At 35.6% G+C, this 24,419-nt stretch overlaps 1 protein-coding gene across 1 annotated transcript in view; it reads left to right on the top strand.

Moving 5' to 3' along the window:
* HisT (Histamine transporter) overlaps window positions 1–22,226 on the top strand; it is a 134,159-nt gene extending 111,933 nt beyond the window's left edge. The window contains exons 6-9 of the mRNA XM_083139385.1: window positions 5,524–5,723; window positions 7,429–7,532; window positions 18,499–18,609; window positions 20,114–22,226. Coding sequence (XP_082995511.1) covers window positions 5,524–5,723; window positions 7,429–7,532; window positions 18,499–18,609; window positions 20,114–20,402 — 704 coding nt within the window. The 3' untranslated portion in view covers window positions 20,403–22,226. The remainder of the gene's footprint in view (window positions 1–5,523; window positions 5,724–7,428; window positions 7,533–18,498; window positions 18,610–20,113) is intronic.
* The last annotated feature ends 2,193 nt before the right edge of the window (window positions 22,227–24,419 follow it).

The raw sequence follows: 24,419 nt of genomic DNA, 5'->3' as shown, positions 1-24,419 counted from the left end.
GGAAGGCGGAAGTTCATTATCCTCCATTCATGGCGTGGTACAAAGCACAGGGAAGCACTTTACTTTACTTTTTTTTTATTATACTCTTATGGCTGCAGCAACACAAGCCTTCCATCTGTCCCTATCTGGGGCAAGATCAATCTAATCTTTCCCATCCTTGCCTATTTCTTTTAGGTCCATCTCATTCTCAACCTTATCCCTCCATCCTCGTCTTGGCCTTCCTACTGGTCTCTTACCATCAGGTTTCCCAACAGGAATCCTGTAAACTATTCTTTCCTCTGCCATTCACGTCACATGGCCTGCCCATCTAAGTCTTCTTGATTAAATTATTCTAATAATAATTAAAAAGTCGAAATAATGTATTGTGTTGATGGAAGAAGTAACGCTAAGATGATGTTTTTATTTGTTTATTTGGAGATTTATTAACCATACCCAGGCCGGGATTTATATACGTATGTGGAGGCCCGGAGCTGCAGTCCTCAAGTTCACCCTAAATTCTGATCTAACCTTGATCATACCCTGCATAATTTTGAGCCTCCTAAGCCTACCAGCTGCTTTCAATCATGAAAATATTCATTTGATCACAGTTTTTGTTTCAATAGCTCTAGTAATTACTTTCACTTTCTAATGACAAAATTGGCTTTTTATGGGTAGATAATATGTGAACATTTCTAGCATAGATAATATTCACAAGTAAGATATACATGTTATGAACACCAGAATACACTCATTTATTGAATCATTGATATATCCCAAAGTACACGTATGTACTTATTGAATTAGATTGGGTGGGCAATCGGGTGGGCACAGGAAATTTTTGTGTGGGCGCTTGCCCACCCGTCCCCACCCCTGTCGCCGTCCCTGGTTGCCAACCCAGTGATCCACTTTTCTGCTTGTAGCTGTGTGGGTGATATGCCCACAGAAATTAAGTACAATATGCCCATGGGCATTATTATGATAAGAAAGGACCACAATGTGACTGGATCCAGTGTATTCATTGTAGTATGTGGATGCATGAAATATGTATCAAATTCACGTCCAGGTGTCCAAAATGCAATGCAATTTCTCACAAATGTAAACAGTAAAAGAGGCTATGGTAAATTCAAAATAAATGATGTTAGAAACGCTATGCTTGTCTGTACAAATGATGTTCTGTTTACGAAACAAACGTTAATAATCTTCCAGTTAATGCTGTGTATTATTTTCCTTTAAATATGTCATGTCAAGTATTACAATAATTGTTTCTTGTATTGGGCATTTTACCCTGAACAAGGGGTGATTTGCCCAAATTGACATTCATCTGTTTATTTTTCTATGGTTATTTTGCTATAAGTCTTACAGTAATAAAACTTATAGGTAACAATAACAAAACATGTAGCTTTCATTTGACATCCTCTTCATTGCGACACTCCTTCATTTCGCGAAGCTATAAACCGCCAAAAAAAGTTGGGCGTATCCCCCGAGTGACTCTATATAAAAATATAGGGACTCCAAAAGAACAGTTCAATGTAGATTTGTCTTCATTTCTATAATCCTTCCAAAGAAGAAATTTTCGAGTTACTGCCGCAAAACATAAAAAATACATTGCAAAATCATTTAGCAATATAAACTAAGAGATTTGTGTGTGTGTATTAAATAAGTGCATACCTACATATTAACAGTAATACTTAAATTATTTAAACATAAGGCTCTTATTTTTCTCGTAAAGTATATAACATGGTCAAGATTTTAGTGGGAGTGGTTCAGTGGAAAGTTGGGGGAGCCAAAAATCCACATCGCCCGGGTAAAAAATTATCTGAGCCGCCCGTGATTTTGGCTAATCGCAACGATGATGAGGCAATGGAATGAGAAAGCAAAAATCAGCACCCTGGTCATTAAGTTAATCGCGAGAACAAAGGGAAAGGAACAAGAAAAGTACCACCCTAACATTCACCTGTAGTGATTGGAGAAAAGCACAAAAAACTCCTTTACGTGTTAATATCAATGAATGAATGTAGTGAAGTAACTCATATCGAAATGTGTAGATACAGCCTAACTTTATATACAATATATCTGTTCTATTCTACCACAATAATACATACACACATATATTAGCACTCAAAGAAATATTTAACTTCTAACTCACGCCGAAAAGTTGACAGTTCCCCATCGCAGAATATCTAAAACTGAGAAAATTATATTTTCTATTACCAACGGATGAATACGAGTATGTCTCACTTCGGCTTACTTGCAGAAAACATAGCAACGGAATTTTATAACAATTGGTTACGTCATTATTGACTATTGATAAAACTAAAGAAATACAATCTCAACACATTGTTGCACGAATTGTTGACAATACGAAGCCTATCTATTATACAACGCGGAGTGATAAGCGTTACGCGCTGCGAAGATAGTGATCCCAGGTTCGAACCTTAATAAGCATGGATGTATCATTGTTTTGTCCTATTCATCAATTTCATATAATCATTTTCATCATCGTTGTCGCGATTAACAAGGGAGGTAGAAAAGCAAAGTAAAATGTACTGTTGTATTTGACCAATCACGACGATAGGGGCGTCACCTTTCCTGGGACTCTATACTGGTCTCTACTATACCGATAACTCCGAACAGGTGTCTCAACAATATACCGGGTTGTCCATTTATAATGATAGTATGGAATATCGCATGCAGAATGCATCCAATCGAAAAATTGCACAGAATAAAAGTTTGATACTATTGCCGCAAAAATTTCGTCGCCGCCACCCACCCCTTAGGTGGGGTGGGGTGTAAATTTGAAATTTCAAATGGAACACCCCTATTCGTTTTACATATTTGAATTCCGTGTTGAAAAAGAAGTATTTTTTGTTCGAAAAATTTTGTAAAAAAAATGCAAACTTCGAACATTTATAAACATTTGGTAGTTTAGTTTCAGATTCATTTTGTTCCCTTTATGTAATAACAGTTTTGGTTTCCGTTGAGAACATTGCATAACCGAATTTTATTCAAGAAATGTATGCAAAGAATTCGGCAAAAGAAAATTGTTTGCAATTTATGTTTTTGTGTAACAATAAATAATATTAATTTGTTCCAACTCTTTGGTTTCAAGGAACAATTTCATATGAACAACAAAATTATGTATGTTACTACAAATTAGTTATCATTTGAGGTACACAAATAAATGTTTGAAGGAGCAAATGTTCAAAATGATGACCGTTCTCTTCAATGCATTTCAAAACACGGTCTCTGAAGCTCCACACTGTTCGTCCCAAAATGTCAGGAGTGATAGAGGCACAAGAATCAATAATTCGTTGCCGCATGTTTTCTAGCGTTGTTGGAACTTCGTGGTAGCACTTTTCTTTAAGTAGTTCCCAAAAGCAGAAATCAGGCGATGTGAGATCGGGTGAACGAGCTGGCCAAGAAACGGGTCGTCCATGTGGCCGTACAGGCTAGCTCTTTTCCCCCTGGGCCGCTTGGTTGAAGCCGAACAATAAGCGGTTGGGGACCAAGCCGTCCAGGGTTCGATGCCCGGCTGTGCCTGCACGGTGCACATAAACAAATAAAAAATACTATTGAGATGAGGGAAAAGGATGGGGTTGCATATGAAATTATAGCGATTTGATTGATGGACTGTGATATGTGAATATGTATTATGTTAAGAATCTCTACATGATATGAGAATTGCAAGTCCACACCTGAATTTCAGTTCCGGTCAGACTTACACTGATGTCCTGGCGCTGTGTATTGATGTCTCCATTGTTTGTCGTTAGGGAAACTGGTTGTCCCAGCTGTCCGTGGTGTCAATCACACTGCCCTCTGGTGACGATTCCTACATATATATCAGGCCGCCGAAGCACACGCCACAGTTCACATCTGTCTTCTGTACACTGACCAGTTACATATATAATAGTTTATCTTGTGACGAAAACTATCCCGTTCATCGTAAATCAAGGGTTAAATGCTATGCTCTCAGCATTGACGGACACTGGCTTCTAGACACAGGATGTTCAGTATAACACGGACTCTCAGCGCAACCTCTCGACAAGGACTTGTCAAGGCAAATCCTCAACACTTCTATCGCAGCTTCTCGGCAACAGATTCTTCGGCACAAGTTCTAGACACACACTTGTCACCTGAATTCTCAACACCGATTCTTCACTTTCATTCTCAACACCGACTCTTCTGTCTAGCTTATAGACGCACACTGAACCGCCAAAATTGACCGTTGGGTTAGGGTTTTTTGTCCATGTCCACTTTCTATTGGCTGACGTGGGGGAGGGGGTTGGTTGCAGGGAAGAATGGAAATATTTCATGTTGAGGAGACAAAGGAGCTTCTGGGAGAGAAAGCGTAAATATAGCCGTCGGCTTTTGTGGGCAAGGCAAATGACCTTTGCTTGGCTTCTCAGAAACTGACGGGGATTTCGAGATGTACTGAATGTTCGATAATAATAATAAATGTAGAAGAAAAATGATATATGTAGATATTGATAATAGTGTGCACGTATGGAAAAACGGGTACAACGAGCTGGCCAAGAAACGGGTCGTCCACGTCCTATCCATCGACCAGGAAACTTTGTGTCCAACATGGCTCGAGGCTGAATGGAGTAGTGAGTAGTGTTGTTCATATGAAATTGTTCCTTGAAACCAAAGAGTTGGAACAAATTAATATTATTTATTGTTACACAAAAACATAAATTGCAAACAATTTTCTTTTGCCGAATTCTTTGCACACATTTTTTTAATAAAATTCATTTATGAAATGTTCTTAACGGAAACCAAAACTGTTATTACATAAAGGGAACAAAATGAATCTGAAACTACCAAATGTTTATAAATGTTCGAAGTTTGCAATTTTTTTACAACATTTTTCGAACAAAAAATACTTCTTTATCAACACGGAATTCAAATATGTAAAACGAAGGGGGGTGTTCCATTTGAAATTTCAAAATTTACCCCCCACCCCACCTAAGGGGTGGGTGGCGGCGACGAAATTTTTGCGGAAATGACTTACCCCCTCAATAGTATCAAACTTTTATTCTGTGCAATTTTTCGATTGGATGCATTCTGCATGCGATATTCCATACTATCATTATAAATGGACCACCCGGTATATGTGTGGGTATGTCTTCGTTATTATAATTTGGATCCACTATCTACTTTTTTTATATGCTAATGTTTGAGGATATCTTATTTTCATAACGTTTGATGAAGATGTGGGTTGCATCCACAGCCTTATACATAATAGTGGAGAGAGAGAGAGAGAGAGAGAGAGAGAGAGAGAGAGAGAGAGAGAGAGAGAGAGAGAGAGATTCCACTTTTAGGCAGTTGTTCAGTCTATAACAAAATAGTTTATATTCAGACGAATTCAAAAGGTGTTGAAAATTGTGGAGATTTTATTTTCTCTCATCTGTTACCTAATAAACAATATACAAAATATTCGATAAAAATTTAACTTTTAAAAATCGTGAGGCTTCGAACAAGTGTCCCGTGTTTAATTTTATGAGAGCTCTGCATGGATACTATAACTTCTTCCTTTCTTCCCAGTGTTCAAGGCTGAGCCCCCGCTGCCCCCGAGCGCTGCGGCCCAGCGCACGCCGGACGAGGATGACAACTACGGCAAGTCCATCGTCCGTCTGGTGAAGAACAAGGGCTACATGATCCTCCTGGTGACGTACGGCATCAACGTGGGAGTCTTCTACGCCATCTCCACCTTACTTAACCAGGTCGTCCTTGCCCACTTCCCGGTGAGTATTGGCGACACATTTGGTCAAGAATCCACCGAAGTTCGGTTTTCGGCATGGAGTGGGGGGCCTCCCCGATGGCGCAGTGGTAGCGTCGTCGCCTTGTTATCAAGGGGTCCCGGGTTCGATACCCGGTGGAGGCTCATAGTGGTTCGGATCCCACTTTAAACTGTAGGCCCAGTCCCGATTAGCCTTACTGTGCATGAAATGGACTTAAAAACCCCAAATCAACAAATCAAATCGGCAGAGAGTGGAGCTGAAGTTGAAGGAGGTCGTTCCTCAATTATAGATATCAGAGCAAATCGAACCTAGATTTCAAACAATTTCAGATGGAGCAAACTTCCAGTAACTATTCTTGAAGTATTGGAATATTATAGAAATTATAACTCTCGCTCTCTCTCTTTCTGCTCTACAGCCCTTGATGGGCCTTGGCCTCCTCTACAATCAGCCTCCATTCTAATCTATCATCAATTCTTCTCCTCCATCCTTTAATTTTCATCGTCCGCAAGTTTGCAGCGACGTCGTCTATCCATCGAAGTCGTGGTCTGCCCTTTCTTCTTGCGTGGTGAAGCTTTTCTTTCAACATTCTTCTTGGATTCCAGTCTTCCATCATTCTCTCCACATGGCCCAACTACTTTATTCTCTGGGCTTTGACAAATCTCACTATATCTTGGCCTTTCATTAAATCATCTAACTCTGGATTATATCTTTTTCTTTAGTTGTCATCTTCCCTCACAGGTCCATATATCTTTCTTAATACCCGTCTCTCAAATATTCTGAGGGCATTTTCATCTGACAATTTCAAAGTCAAATGCTCTGATCCATAAGTGACAACTGGTGTTACTAGTGTCATAAATTTTAAGCTTTGTATTTCTTGTGATCAGTCTATTTCTGAACAGCTGTTTATTTGCAAAATATGCACGATTGCCTGCCTGTATTCTTTCCTTTATTATGTTATTCATATCATTATCGTTATATACCATTGTCCCCAGATATTTGAAACAAGGGACTCCCTCAAAAGTATTCTCTCCAATTGTCAGATCTTCTGATCTCAGAGTTAGACATTCTTATGTACTTAGTCTTCTTTTCATTCCATTTTTAATGCTTCTCTTTCCATTTGCTCATAAATTTTGTTTAAGTTTACTTATTGTTCTAGAAATGAATGTATTGATAATATCATCTGCAAATGCTCAAATATCAGAGGAAATCGAACCCAGGTCTCCTTGTACTGTAAGTTACTGTCAGCAGTGTGGTATTTCAAACAATTTCACTTGGAGAAAACTTCCAGTAACTATTCTTGAAGTATTAGAATATATATAAATTATAACGAGTGATTAAAATGAAAGTTAACCTACTCAGAGCCTTCTGAAGCCCATTCGAATCAACAGATTGCAGTGAAACTTGGTATAGAGGCTACGGAGACCATGAGGAAGCGAATGCTGACGAAAAAAAGTTCAAATTTTGTCCACCAGGTGAAAATGTGGCGCTGAAATAACGAGCATCGGAAGTCAGACATGTATCACATTATTTTCAAATCCTAGATATCACCAGGTAATTCAGATTTTTTTTTCTATACAAAGTTTCAGTATTTTTTCGGTTCAATTAAATTTTAAAGACCTTCTTGTAAAGAATCATTTATCTCACACTTTCTTCTTTCTTGTAACGTAGGTAGATAAGAAATATGATGATTACGTACTTCTGTTTCTAGGGCAGCGAAGAAGATGCCGGAAGAATCGGTCTGACAATTGTGCTCAGTGGGATGTTGGGATCGGTAGTCTGTGGAATTATACTTGACAAGACGCATAGATTCAAGTAAGTTTTTTCTAAAACGCCCATTATTTCATTTTTTTGTGTGTATACATTATCTGTATTCATGTCGAAATGCTATTAGAAAAATTTAATGAAGATTATTTGATGTGAACAGGTTACTCAGTAGGGATGGAAGATGAAAGAAGAGTTGACAGGATAATTGTTGAGAAACCTAAAGGTAGAAAGGCCAATATGAAGAGAGGTGGGTAGTTTTAAAACACGACACAAACACAAAATATTTCACTACCAGAGACCGAAAACGACAGTTCTTTCAACCTCTCCGTTGTGGAGAGCGTCTAACTCTTTCAACACCATTGCAATTGATATTTTTGGCAAGAGTTTATGCAAACTTAAAAAAAAGAACATTAGTGAAATATTGCAGTGATTCAATTGGATTAATATTATGTAATTATAGCACTGCAATTGGGCCTATTGGGCTCTATAAATACTGTAGCCTTCCTCAGGCAGACTTTTCATCTTCCCAACTGTTTGTTATCCTTGTTGGGAGATGACAACAGTGTTTTAACAAACATTTTAATGTTTTTACGAAGACCTGGTCTCTTCCACTGTCTGTGAGGAAGTTTATAGAAAATTCTTACTTTTTAATGTGTTGTGTTTGTCTTGTGCAGGTCCCTTTACAACCCTTGTTTTAAAATTTTAAAGGCATGAGGGAGTGTTTTCCCGAGGCCTTCCCCTCGGCGGCGACTGCGAGCACTGTTGCCAACTTAGCTCTTTTGGAGCCAGGTCTGGCTCTTTTGTGCACTCGTTTGGCTGTGAACTGGAGCGCCCGTCCCTCTGCCCCACTGTGGTGCCATCACTGGCTCCGGCCCGCAAACACCAAGTTTTGCTATAAATATACATTTTGCACGCGATATTGTTATATTGTCTGCGTTCCCCACCACCTCTTACCTCCCCAACTACTTTCTTTGTAGCGCAGTGGCTGACGTGAAGATGTCATAATATTGTTATCCGGGAATCCTTTATTTTCGATTTCATACGACCATGGTGGATTATTGACATGGACGATGCCGTCAGTTCTAGACGGTGAAAACTAAGAATACATTGCCATCACTTTATATATAATAGAATATAATTTATTTCCAGTATTAACCTTTACAGCTGTACATACCATACAAGGATGAAAAATTTTTAGTACAATTTTCCTACACCCTTCCTCCTCTCAGTCTAATTCCACATTCACACTGCTTGGAGTTCACAAACACTATTTCATTTCAACTCTTTCACTACACTTGCACTGTTACCTGAGTCATTCCTAAATTTTCTCACATTTATTTATTTAGTAGCCCCCCCCCCCCCCCGTTTCACACATGTTCGCTATCCCCACTGAGCTTCTTTGCTCTCTTTGCCCAGGCATAGTGTAGGAAAGTTCCCAGATTCCTTATTTTCGCCTCCCCCCTCTCCCTCCTAATAACGCATGTCATTATATTCTCATTGTTAGCTTCATTTATTTCCCTGATATATTTTTGTCTTGCCTCTCCTGTTTCATTGCACTGGAGGAGAATGTGAAATTTCGTCTCGTCTTCACCGCATAACGGACATTCTACGCTCCCGTCCTCCCGTTTTAGTTTAACTTGTGCCCATCACCCCAGTCTGAACAAAGTCAATCCTGACCTTTCTTTTGCCCCACACAAATCCACGTAGTTTCTCCTTCCCCATTCTCGATCCGTATCAACTATTTTCGCTGATGTTAACGATATTTTTGCGTCGCATTCTGCCAAAATTTTCTGTTTGTTAATGTCTTCCAGTCTGGAACGTATGGCCCCTAGCATCTGCATATCAATTATCCCCTCTAATCCCCCTTCCCACACCCATCCCAGCCATATACTGTATAATTCCGTCTTTATTTTTGCTACACATTGCCTCCCTTTACCCTCACCTATCTGTGATTGTACACAGAGTTTCTTCAAATTTCCCCCCTCCCTGGTGATCAGTTTTGCCCAGTATTTAATGCTCCTCATTTTGGCATCCACTTCCTCTCTTAATTTTCCCATTTCCCTAAGTGCCCCACATGTTGCCATACCCCTCCCTACTCCTAGCCCTTGTTTTAGGAATCTAGACTGTACGACGTTTACAGTTTCCCCTCCCTCCCAGACCCATAGTTCGATGCCACAGAACAATGTTGCCTTAACTGTGGTCTCGTAGACCCTCTCCAGAATTTTCATTGGTATATTTGGTACTTTGTATTTTATTTTTCTTGTTTTTCCCAACTTAAACATTGCTTTACATTTATTTATTCCTGTGTACGTGCCTTGCCCACCTGCCCGTCATTGTCATCACCATGCCTAAATAATCGTACTGTTTCACCCTATCGACACTTGTCTCTCCGTATTTCCATTGTTCATCCTTACCAAATACATACCCATTCTTAAATACCATTATTTTGGTCTTCTTGATATTTACTCGCATGGCCCACTTCACTCAATATGCATGTAATATGTCTAGACCGTTCTGTAGACCCGGTGTTGTGTTCGAAATGAGTACCAGGTCGTCTGCGTACAACAGAAGCGGTACCTTTACGTCGGATATCGTTGTTGGATCCGTGTCCCTCTGCGCTATTTCCTCCACGATATCGTTAATGAAGAGGATAAACAGTAAAGGGGAGAGAACGCGCCCCTGCTTCACCCCCAGTATTGATTCATTTGCACCTGTAACGCCCTCATTCCCGCACTTTACGCAAAACTTTACTTTTTCATATGCCGCTTGGAGAGATCTGATCATTCTGGCGGATACCCAACGTCCCATAATTTTGCCCACAACATTTGCCTGTTAACCGTGTCAACAGCCTTTTTGAAATCCACGTAGCAGCAATATAGTTTCCCCCTTTTGAATAAAATAATTCTGTAGACACTTCTTGAACTTATTTAAAGTTCAGCTTTATCATGAAAAGATAATGTAATTTTATACTAAAGAAATAGTGTGAGAGTATTAATGGAATTTCACCACTAAAGATGGAAGTTAGCAGCCCCCACTTAATAAGATACCCCTTAACTGAGGAGATAACCCTAATTTTATTATTAACATTAATATGCCGCCTCTTTTTGGCTTCAGTTAAATAAGCAAGGGTAATATATACCAATTTATTCAGGTCGAAGCTGATTGCTTTTGCTTCTTGCTCAGTAAAGTAAATTGAATTATTCAATACCTTTTGAATGCAACTCAAATATTATTATTAACTATTACTCTAGCATGCTCATTCTAGTGATCCTTGGGTTCATTCATGATATAAACCTAAAAGTAAGATTAATAGGAATAGGAGTCTAACACATATTCAATATATTAGTTTTGAATTAGTAATAATAACTGTTATTGGCAATAGTAATACAATTTCTACATCAAAAATTAGAAAAATTACTGCAATTAGAAAGAATTTTATAGAGAATGGAATTCGCGCTGAGGATTTTGGGTCAAATCCGCATTCAAACGGTGATCTTTTTTCTCGGTCTGTAATTATTTTTTTTGATAGTAATGTGGATAATATTATTACAATTGAGGTAATTATTATAATTAATAATGAGGTACTTATGATTATGTTAATTATTTACTTTATTTTATTATAATCTTTTTAATTGGAAGTTAAGTGTACTTTAAATATACTAAGTAAATTATCTACCTCATCAGTAAATTGAAATATAAAGGAATAATCAGACTACATCTACGAAATGTCAATGTCAGGCTGCTGCTTCAAATCCGAAGTGATGTGTTGGTGAAAAATGACATAAGATGTGTCGAGCTAAGCATACCCCTAGGAATGTTGATCCAATAATAACATGTAACCCATGAAATCCTGTTGCTATAAAGAATGTGGATCCATATACTGCATCAGCGATAGTAAAGGGGGATTCATAATATTCATATGCCTGAAGAATAGTAAAATATATTCCTAATATTAATGTTAATATAAGGGCTTGCGTTGTATGTGAGTGGTTTTTTTCTAATAACCCATGATGGGCTCATGTTACTGTTACTCCTGAAGCTAGTAAAATTGCTGTATTTAATAAAGGTACTTGTATTGGGTTAAATGGAGTAATTCCCCTTGGTGGTCATAATATCCCTAGCTCAATTGTTGGGGATAGTCTTCTATGGAAAAATGCTCAAAAGAAGGATACAAAAAATAATACTTCTGAAATAATAAATAGAATTATACCCCATCGTAGTCCTATTATAACTTGATTTGTATGTAATCCTTGATATGTTCCTTCTCGTAAAATATCTCGTCATCATTGAATTATTGTAAGAAGTATAGCTGTTATTCCTATTGATAATAGAATTATATTTTGTTGGTGAAATCATCTAATTATCCCTGTTGTTAATATTATTGCTCTAATAGCTCCTGTTGCGGGTCATGGGCTCTGATCTACTAGGTGATATGGGTGATTTTGGTTTGCTGACATTGGTTATTTTGATTCTCTAGAATAAATAGCAATTAATAAGGCAAATACATAAGATTGGATAAATGCTACGGCTGTTTCTATAATAATTAATATAATTTGTGCTAAAATTAATATTGAAAGTCCAATAATTTCTAATATTGTTCCCGTATTTCCAATTATTGATATTATTAAATGTCCAACTATTATGTTTGCTGCTAGTCGCACTGATAGGGTTATTGGACGGATTAGATTTCTAATTATTTCAATACCTACTATAATTGGTATTAATAGTGCTGGTACACCTTCCGGTACTAGGTGTGCTAATATGTGTTTTGTGTTATTGATTCACCCAAATAATATAAATGATAATCATATTGGTAGGGCCAGGGTTAGGGTAAATACTAAATGACTTGATCTAGTAAATACATAGGGTAGTAATCCTATTGAATTATTAAATAAGATTATTGAAAATATACTAATAAATATTAGGGTTCTTCCCTGGTGACTAATTATTCCTAAAAATGTTTTAAATTCTTCATGTAACTTTATTATTATTATGTTATATAATATAGAGGTTCGTGATTGTATTAATCAAAATGGGGCTGGGATTATTAATAATCCCAGGAATGTTCTTATTCAATTTAATGATATATTTATAATTGATGATGTTGGGTCAAATGATGAGAATAATCTTGTTATCATTTTCAGTATTTAATTTTTGGTTTATTTTCTATTTTAAAGTTGTTACTATTTAATAATTTACTATAATTATAATAATTGATGATTATAAATAGAAAATAAATTGATATAAATATTACAAATAGGATAATTCAATTTAATGGGTATATTTGTGGAATAAAAAAGTATCTATAAAGATAATTTAGGTTTGACATTCCTATGTTATATGTTAACTAACTTTTTCATTAGAAGTAGTTGTTATATTACTATTTTGTGGTTTAAGAGACCATTACTTACTTTTCAGTCATCTAATGATTCTTGTATAATTTTTATTAATCAATTAATAAAAGATTTGTGAGTTGTAGTTTCAACAATAATTGGTATGAATCTATGGTTAGAACCACAAATTTCTGAACATTGTTCGAAAAATAAGCCAATTCGACTAATATTTACTCCTGCCTGGTTAAGTCGTCCTGGGGTGGCGTCTATTTTAATCCCTATAGATGGTATGGCTCATGAGTGTAATACATCTGCAGATGTAGTTAGTACTCGGATATCTATGTTAATTGGTAATACTGTTCGATTATCTACATCTAACAATCGAAATGAGTCTATAGATATTTCATTTGTTGGGGATATGTATGAGTCAAATTCTGCCTTTATAAAATCGGAATATTCATAACTTCAGTATCATTGATGTCCAATAGTTTTAAGAGTTAATGAAGGTTGATTGATTTCATCTAATAGATATAATAAACGTAGAGAGGGTAGGGCAATAAAAACTAGGGTAATTGCTGGTATAATTGTTCATATTGTTTCTAATGTTTGTCCTTCTAAAAGTATTCGGTTTGTCAATTTGTTATTAAATAATGATGCTATTAAGTACCCTACTAATACTGTAATTATAATTAAAATTAATATTGTGTGGTCATGGAAAAATATTATTTGTTCTATTAATGGGGAGGATCTATCTTGTAATCCTACTTGATTTCAGGTTGCCACTTTTAAGTAAGGGATACCCCTTATATTTGAAGCTTAAATTCAATGCACTTCTCTGCCACCTTAAAAATTAGTTGTTAGTAAGTAGTATTGGAAGTTCTGAATATGTATGTTCAGAGGGAGGTGACATTTGATATCATTCAATTGATGATGCTTGTTGTAGATTAAATAATGTTGGTCGGGCACTTGTCATACCTTCTCAGGTAATAAAAATTATAATAATTACTGCTGTAAATGATAGGATTGACCCTAATCTTGAAACAATATTTCATATTGTATATGCATCTGGATAATCCGAATATCGTCGTGGTATTCCTCTTAATCCTAAAAAGTGTTGTGGGAAGAATGTTAAGTTGACTCCAATAAATATTGAGATAAATTGAATTTTTAATCACTCTGGATTTATTATTACTCCTGTAAATAATGGAAATCAATGTACTAGTCCTGCTATAATAGCAAATACTGCTCCTATAGATAATACATAATGAAAATGTGCTACAACATAGTATGTGTCGTGTAGCACAATGTCTAGTGATGAATTTGCTAATACTACTCCTGTTAATCCCCCTATTGTAAATAAGAAAATAAATCCTAATGCTCATAATATTGATGGAGAGTAATTAATTTGTGTTCCATGTAGTGTTGCAATTCATCTAAATACCTTAATTCCTGTTGGTACAGCGATAATTATTGTAGCTGCAGTAAAATATGCTCGGGTATCAACATCTATTCCCACAGTAAATATATGGTGTGCTCATACAATAAATCCTAGGAACCCAATTGCTATTATTGCATAAATTATTCCAAGAACTCCAAATGTTTCTTTTTTACCTCTTTCTTGAGTTACAATATGTGAAATTATTCCAAATCCCGGTAGGATTAGAATATACACTTCTGGGTGTCCAAAGAATCAGAATAGGTGTTGATATAAGATTGGGTCTCCACCACCAGATGGGTCAAAAAATGAGGTATTTAAATTTCGATCTGTTAATAGTATTGTAATTGCTCCTGCTAGAACTGGTAGTGATAATAATAGTAGAACTGCAGTGATTACTACTGATCATACGAATAATGGTACTCGTTCTATGGATATTCCTATAGTTCGTATATTAATTACTGTTGTAATAAAATTTACTGCCCCTAGAATAGAGGATACTCCTGCTAAATGTAATGAAAAAATTGATAAATCTACAGAGGCTCCAGCATGTGCAATTCCTGCAGATAGTGGAGGATACACTGTTCAACCAGTTCCTGCACCACTCTCTACAATTCTTCCTGATAATAGTAGAGTTAATGATGGGGGTAGTAATCAAAATCTTATATTATTTAATCGTGGGAAGGCTATATCTGGGGCTCCAATTATTAAAGGTACTAGTCAGTTTCCAAATCCCCCAATTATAATAGGTATTACTATGAAAAAAATTATAATAAATGCGTGTGCAGTTACAATCACATTGTAGATTTGATCATCTCCAATTAAACTTCCTGGCTGGCCTAATTCTATACGGATTAAGATACTTAATGATGTTCCAACTATTCCTGATCATACTCCGAAAATTAAATATATTGTACCAATATCTTTATGGTTAGTAGAAAATAATCATCGTTGCAAGAATGAGATGACTGAAGTTATAGGTGATAAACTGTAAATTTATTTATGAGTTTAATACTCTCTCATTAAATTTTGGCTTTATAGTTAAGAATAATAATTTTGAACTGCAATTTCAGGGTAATACATATGTGTATTAAGGCCTAAAAGAGTACCCTTTATTTATGACTTTGAAGGTCATTAGTTTAAAATTAACTTAAGACCTTATGAAGATTTTATAGAGATATGTAAATTGGTTGAATTATAGGTAATCCACATACTGAAAGAAAAATTGTAACTACCGATAATACTTGTTCTTTTAAATTTAATGGTTTGTTGCTAATAATATTTCATATGTTAGTTTTATAATTTATTAAAATTGATGTAAGTGAGGTTCGTAAGTAATAATATAGGGTTAACAACGATATACTAATTAGAATTATAATTATAATTAATTGCTTAAAGTTGGTTGTTTGGATAATGACTATCCATTTTGGTAAAAACCCTAGTAAAGGTGGTAGTCCACCAAGAGATAATATTGATATGAATAAGGATATTTTTTTAATGGGTGGAAGTTTTAATATAAACAGTTGATGGACGTAGTATGTTTTGTTTATTGAAAATAACATAATGGTAGAGGTAGTTATAAGAATATATAGTAGTAAATATGTTAACCAGGTATTATCTTCTGATGTTATTCTTAGAATAATTCATGATATGTGGTTAATTGATGAAAAGGCTATAATTTTTCGTAACGAGGTTTGATTTAACCCTCCAATTGCTCCAATAATTGCTGATGTTCTAATTGTCAAAATTAAGATTATGTTTAAATTGTCAATTACATAACTAAGCAATGTTGATGGAGCAATTTTTTGAATAGTTGTTATTACTAAGCAGTTAATTCATGTTATTCCTTCTATAACTTCTGGTATTCAAATGTGAAATGGAGCAGCTCCTATTTTTATTAATAAAGCTATAGTTAAAAGCTGGATTTGTATATTGAAGTTTACAGCATTAATTATAATTAATGCTGCGGCCAAGATTATTGATGATGCTAATGTTTGAATTAGGAAATATTTAAGTGATGCTTCTGTATTTCGTTGATTATTTGGTGTAGAAATTAACGGAATAAAAGATATTAAGTTAATTTCTAAACCTATTCAGGCTGCATATCATGAGGTGGAAGAAATAGAAAGGAGGGTTCCTATTGTGAGGGTCAATAGGAATATTATTTTCTTGGGGGTTGTGAGCATTAAAAAGGGAAGGATTAATTATAGACCTTCATATGTGGGGTATGAGCCCTCTAGCTTAATTAGCTTACCTTTTTATTATATTTTGGTGTATGATGCACTATGGGGTTTGATACCATTGGAGAAAGTTTAATTCTTTCAATTATAAAAATTCATTTTTGTTACAAATAAATTAATAAGAACATGTTAAATTTCATGTATACTTTACCCTATCATGGTAATCCTTTTTCAGACATCTTATTTATATATAAGTTATAATAGTGGGTTAATAATACTATTTATTAGACTTTTATTGTTATGATCAATAAGTAGAACCCATTTATTAAATAATATAAAATACTTCAGAATCCTTTTTAATTTTATCCAATTTTTTTTAAGTTTTTGTAGTCTAACTTAAAGTAATTGACTTAATTAACATGTCATTTTAATACTTATTGAGTCTAGAGAAAAAAGAAGTTAATATATCTATATAGAACACAATTTTGAGGGAAAAAAAATTGTGTTCTATATAGTATGGGAAAGTGAGTTAAAAAAAAATAGGGGGAAATTTTCGTGAGATAATTCCTAATTATAATTTAATTTAATATAATACATATTATATGATAATAAAGAACCTCTCTTTATATTTTAGAGTTAAAGTTTTATTCTAGCTTAAAATTCCCTAGTTAAATTTTACATATGTATTTATTAAAGAGAGGAAAAAATTTCCCCCAATTTTTTATGGGTTGAGGTGGTATTAATGTCTGCAATATAAGTACATTGTCTATTGTGTGAAATATTTTCCGAAATCCAGATTGCAGAGAGAAAAGTACATAAAAAATTTCGCACCATTTTTGTAAGCGTCTATATAATATCTGGCAGTACACTTTGCTCAGTACGGGCAGTAATGAGACCCCCTGTAATTGTTAGGATTGCATTTTCCCCCCTTACCCTTGTAGATGGGGCAAATGTTGGTATCCGACCATTTTTCCGGAAACAGCCCCTTCCGGTAGAGCCCGTTCATAATTTCCCTACCCATTTTCGCCATTAGTGAATTTTTATTTGTGCTCTTTATAATCTCAGCGGTTAAGCCATCCCTGCCGCCGCCTTCCCGTCTTTTAGCGAGTTGATTGCTAGAGAGTATTCATTGTCTGTTATTTCTTCATCTAGAATTCGTACGAAGGTGCCCAAGTAATTTCCATCATTCCCAGGTGTATTTATTTCTCCCTCCCTTGCTCCCATTGTTCCCTTAAAGTGTCGTTCCCACGTTTCGGGGGTAATCTCCGCCTCCGTGTACTTCTTCCCTCTTAAGTTCGGGATTATTCTCCATAGCTGTGCTGCGTCTCGCTGTTGCACGGCCTCCTCTATCGCCTTAACCCTTCCCTCCTCCCACTTCCCCCTTTCCCTCTCCAGTATCGTAGCGTATAGTTTCCGCTGCGTCACATGCGTTACTCTATTTGCCTCGTTGCTGAGTATTTTGAATTTTTTCAGAGCCTGTGTCGTTGCTTTTTTCTGAATTTTGCATGCATCATTATACCATCCTCCCTTTTGAGTTTTCCCTCCCCCCTCCCGCCCATCCTGTATCATGTGCCTTTGCCATCACTTCAAAGTTAACGGTAACAGCAGCGCCACCTCTTCGACACCTAACATTACCCTAGGAGTCACTTTATCGAGCCTTCGAAAATGTAGCTCCTTGAAAGTCAGTTTTAACTCCATTTAAGGCGAAATTTAGCTCTTTATGCTTTGGCAACACTGCTACGGTGAGGAGTTGCGCGCCGGAGAAATACATTGCGCTTATGGGAGCATTACTTTTATTCAATCAATCAATTAGTCGAATATCCCTGAAGTAAATTGGCAAGAATGGCCAATAGCGTGTTGATCTTTCTCCAGAATAGGTGTAGATGATAATTTATCGAGTTTGTGAATGAGAGTGTGAGTTTAAATTTTAAAGTTTAACATGTAAACTACTTATAGACCGAGACTCAGATCTGTCACAATTCTAGGGCTGTATACATGATGTGAAAGATATTTAAGGTACGTACATTGCATATGCTATTCATAAACGCTATGTTCTTCTTCTTCAGGGAAACAACATTGGGTGTCTACACCCTCTCTCTTGTGGGGATGCTGATCTACACTTTCACTCTCTCCAGCGGTTACATAGCAGTTGTCTACTTAACGGCAGGTTTGTTAGGGTAAGTGTTTGTATTTTTCTTACTTTACGTCACTTTTCTGTCACTTTAGAATGATCGCGACGATTAAGATGCGTGATATATTTATTATTCTTGTTTTTCATGACGAAGTTAAGGCTGTATAGCGTTATATTCAACTTAACCACATCTACATCTAAATGTTTGCATGTAAAATTTAGCAGACTACATTTGTTATCGCATAAATGGAAATATTAAAAATTCTACACCAAAAATTACAAAGAAATGAGAAGTCTAACCTAGATGCACAGCAACATATACACATTCATTTGTTTAATTTTACTTCGCTCTACTGACACTTCGATTAATTGCGAATATGGGGATGACAAACATGGACAGGACACAACACAAACCCGACTAGCTGTGAGTTCAGACGCCTGAGCCTCGTTAGTCTGCAAGAATGCTGTCCAGGGTATGAGATACGTAGGTTGACATTTGGGTGTTTATGGAAAAAATCACCCCTTACACCCCGCATCAGAATGTACGGTATACAAGGGTAATGCAATTGTGAAATGTGCCCGCCCACTCATGGGCATCGCGAAGTTGGGACAGCTGAGTAACGAAACGAAAAATTTAGTTTAAAGTGCAGGAAAGAAGTTCATGTTTCCACCTAATTCAAAGGATAAATGGTTTAACGAGTTTTCAAAATTACAAAGAAAATTGACTAAAATCTATTCCTAACTACTGAATACTTTTTTTTTACCAGGTGTGTACAATTATAGAATTACAATATAGAATAGCCATATATTTCGGTATATCAAAGGTATGAAATATGAAAAATAAGAAAATCCAAGCAAGAGTGCCAGATATGTACTCACCAGTATACGAGTATAGAGTTGAAGAACGTCCCCAAGGATGTAATAATAATATTATTTATATAAGTGATGAGCACGATTCGACAATCAGGTATGCCAAAATAGGAGATACAAAATTTCAAAATTGAATATATAATTATAAAATAATACAATGGATTCTACAATCTTATACATCATCATAAGTTCATATTGTAGCATTCCACAAGTTCAGCTATTAAACCTCTGACCTTTTTGAGAGGTGTTAGAATTGAGATATTCCTCTGCGAATATCTTGGAATTTTATAAGATATGTTATTCAAAATGTATTACTTCGAAAGATAAAAATCTTCTGTTCAAAATTGTTTCTATTCATTTGTATTCTTTCTTCTAAGGTTCATGGTAATCCTTTCTAAATTACGTGCATAGTAAACTGATGATGATGATGCTAATAATAATACTAGAGTAATTAATATTTTATCATTAGTTTATAACAATAGTTATTTGATTATTTTTGTTATTTCTTCATACTATTCAATCCAGGTTTATCGCGCAATACCCAGGTATCAACTAGAGATACGCAAATTTGCAACGCTAAGAAAAGCATCTTATGGGATCTTGTAGAACTTAGGCAGTCCCCGAAACTAAACCGTTAAGTACGCCACTGTTTAACACGGACGTTTCTTTTCTTTTACAAGCTTCTTCATGACCGGCTACTTACCAGTAGGTTTCGAATTCGCAGCTGAACTCACATTTCCCGAATCCGAAGGCACTTCTTCCGGCCTGCTGAACGCATCGGCCCAAGTCTTTGGCATCCTCTTCACCATGATGTACGGCTGGGTCTTCAAAAACTGGAACGACCTACCGGCTAACCTGGTGATGGCGGCAACGCTTGTGATTGGCACAGGACTCACAGCGATCATCAAAGCGGACCTTCGTAGGCAAGCTGCTAACTCGAACTCGGTCCAGAGTCAGCTGAATCCCTGAAGAACTTTTAGGAGGACAAGGAAATCATGGAAAATAACGGTGCAGATGTTGCCCAGAGGTATTCTTGATTTCAGTCTGGAAATTAGTAACTCTTTCTTACACGGTGACAATAAGTTTTGTGATAAACCATTTTTATATATTTCCTAAATTCTTGATACTTTCTGTACATATGTAGTATTATTTTTGCTCATAATTTTATGCTCCTAAAGAGTGTTCGCATTGAAGAAATGTAAGGGGGGGCTGTTGATTAAAAGCGTTATATGCTACATAAGCGAATTAGAATTACTGCCGTGACAATAACAACAACAACAAATAGACCATTCTCATTTTTAAAGATACTATTTTGATGAAGTATAACCTGTAGATCCAGATACCGATTCTTTTCACAAAGATTCCATTCTAACCATACTGGTATAAATGTTCAGCAACATAATCTAAGTAGTGTTGACAGATACAACAAAATTTACAGTTGATAGGAAACTTCCGGGCAAAATTATGATTCTTTCCCCGGCTAGAAATGAATATTAAAACATATAGACAGGGAAAGAAAATCCAGAATGGGGAAAATTCTCCTGGGTCCCCCCCTTCATTTCGAACGCTGCTCTTAAAACAACAAGTCTTCCTACGGTCTACATTCTATCTTGTAGACTTTCCAGTAACAAAATTGTAGGCTGTGATGGAAATATTTCAAGGATAGGTAAATAATATTTTTTATTTTATAATCAGATTGTAGACACAATTTTGTGTCATGTTATTAATAACTGCACTTGTTTAAATTTCACACAACAGATGTACTAAAGTAAGGTAAGATGCTAGTAGTCCCCTAGAATCATTTATACCCATGAACAATGAACTTGGCTAATGATATTTACGATGTTTACAACTGGAAAATGTATTTTCTGAATAAATAACAATGTATATTGAGGTACCTAAGTAAGGTATTTCTAACATCATAAATACAAATTATTTAAGCTTATGAATTATTTAGGAATCTAGTTAAACGTTAAAAGTACGTGTCTCAGATGTAGGCATTCCATGTTGTAGCTAGTTGTCATCATTGTTACGTGTCATACCTGACGGATATTATTTGTTAAATATTTACGTGTGTTATGGAACTAATTTTTATGTCTGTGAATATGCTGTGCCAAAAAATTTGTGGAAATGTACCTTAAATGGTAGAATTGAATGAACTAGTCTTCTATATTATAATGTTCTGTGACAATAAGATAATATAAAATATTATATTTAATAGCGTACAATTTAGGGAAGAATGTTTGTCGTTATCATCATTTTGTGTTGACGCATTTATTTTTTAATGTCCCTGGAAGACTTTTGTATCAAATTTATTCATAAATCAAAATCAAGAGCGTCTGTAACAAGGTTAATTTTGTTTAATCGTTATTTCTTAAGTAATTTATGCACTGACATACTAGCAAAAATCTCGAGGACATGTAAGTTAAAGCTGCATTTATTTCTTTTATGCACAAAATTCAACTTTAAAGTGAAGAATTTAATAACATCTTAGAAATTAACAGAGAAATATATTTATCAGCCTTTTTTCTAGTTTTCAATTCGCCTTAATTTTTCAATCTTATGTGCTTGAACTATATAGCGAATCTCAGCAATAGATTGAAAAATTAATATATAAGGTAAACCGGGGTATTAAGGACAACCAAATTGCTATTTCATTGAAGAAATTCATCAGGAGCTGCTCAAGAAAACACAAACAGGATGCATTCTGGAATGTATATTTTCTAGTTTACATTAATGACAACACAAACGAGTAGGAATATAATGCAAAGGCAAAAACAACAACGAATTGAAAGGTAGGTTGCATGGTCCCAATTGCCCCTTTGCTGGGTAATAAGGACCAGCCAATGGGGTATCAAGGACCGGTCCGCTTTTGAATGGCACGTCCTTCCTTTTCGAAACACAATAATCTTGAACTACGCCACAGAAGTCTTGTTTGTTCATTCCAAAACTCCACTGAGGAAATAGAATGAAGCACTCTTCTAATTGTGATTCTGCAGTTAGTGCAGTAGACGTTCCAGGATGCGCTTGTAACTTCATACAGCCGCTCAGCAGTTCTTTATGGCGTTTTCGCTAAAGGGGCAATTGGTACCATACAACCTACCTTTCAATTCATTGTTGAACTGCCTTTTGGCTGGTTCCGTTTCCCGGTCTAACTACGCAGCTTACACGCCATTTGTGTGCAGAGTACTATTTACACAAACAAAAGAGGATCACAGGCCGTGCACACGGCTGGTGCGCCTGCCGCTTCACATTTCTTTGCGCTTTTTATGAAATTCTAGCACACGGTCCTTAATGCCCCGTGGTCCTTAATACCCCGGTTTACCTTATACAAAAAACACATACACAAATACATACACATCAATAGATTACATATCGCACTAAATATATTCAATTCTCAGTACATTCGTGCAATTCATGAAATGAAAATTTCACCTAGACTTCTCTATTTTTATAGATATTTTGTATTTATGAAGAAAATACATGAAAACTTGTAATATGCGTCAGTGCAGAAACAAATTATGTGAAGTACGGTGTGAAATATCTTGTTATAACGCCGCTTGGTAGTTTATACTTTATACATACAAAGAAGACTCCTTTAATGTTGACTGAGTTATATTCGCTTTTTGCAAAATATCAAAAGGGATTATTTTTATTTACATTAATAAGATGCACCCTGAAGAAAATTATTGCACAAACGTTAGTGTAGGAAGGAGGGACTGGCAGGGTTAAGATGTTAAAAATAATTAAAATATACCACTGTTGCACCATTTTAATGATCATTTCTTTTAGTGAGTTAATTGTGAGAAACTGAATATGTACATTTCTCAAGCGAATGGAACTTAAGATGTGTTTATTTGACTTCATTAACATTTCTTATTTATAGCCTGAGCTTAACTGCAAGGAAGGGGGTGGGGTGGAGGTGAGAGTGACTGGATAAAAGGATGAGATAACTTAATTTGGAATGATTGGCTGCTAGATATTAACGTGCAACATACATAATACAAGTTCCCTATTTAAGCTCGGCTGAACCTTTGGCGGATCCCAGCAAAGCCGTTTTTAAAAAAATTCTCTTCCTTCAAAAAATCGCTATGATATTCCAAATTCTGAAAAATTACAGCATTCACGTGAATTTTCGTGTGGTTTACTCGTGTCTAGTTATTAGCGCTAGTTTTGTGGCTACCATATCCTATTTTCCATCACAGATATCTAGACAACAGCGAAAGCAAAACTACACGAAAATATACGCAAATTCTCTAGAAGAAATTCTAAGCAGATATAATTTTTCAGAAATGGGAATATCATAGCGGTTTTTAAAAAGAGGGTAAGTTTCGAAAATGCCGTGCTTGGCGTCGGCCAAATGTTCAACTGGGCCTTAACTGCTCACAGTGTGTTAGATTTTGAGTCAAAGCATAATATTTTTCGGGGAAGGGTAAAAGCGATACATTCCATTATGTTGAAGTTATTATTTTTATTCCGCGTTTTATCTTAACATCTTATACTCTGCAACTGGAGTAATTCTCGTGTCATTAACTTATTCTGTTTAACCACACTGACCATTTAGCAATGATCTACACTATGTTTGCAGTTTGCTCGCATATTACTGCATGGTACAGTTAAGTGTAATATCGAATGTTTGAGAGAAACTGATTTTCAAAATAATTTAATACTGAAGAATCACAAAGATATAAATGCAATTCATAAAATCGTGTACGCTTATTTAAATGCATATTCTATTTTTGTACGAAACGTGATTGCTTTATTATTTGGTTAGGTTATATCTCTCAACTATGATGTTCATTTTCACGTTTTCAGTTTGGACTATCATAGATTACATTAGCAAAAACTTAAAAATGAAATATTATACTACTCGTGATGAATTACAACGTTCGATGTGTCAGTGGCATTGCTGGATATCTTCTAAAATATTTCTATACGTTAACAAGGTTTCTCTCATTAAATATCATATGTCCAAATTATTAATTT

The sequence above is a fragment of the Lepisma saccharinum genome, chromosome 17 (assembly GCF_977018435.1).
Source record: "Lepisma saccharinum chromosome 17, izLepSacc3.1, whole genome shotgun sequence".
NCBI lineage: Eukaryota > Metazoa > Arthropoda > Insecta > Zygentoma > Lepismatidae > Lepisma > Lepisma saccharinum.
This window is presented reverse-complemented; position numbering and strand designations above follow the sequence as displayed.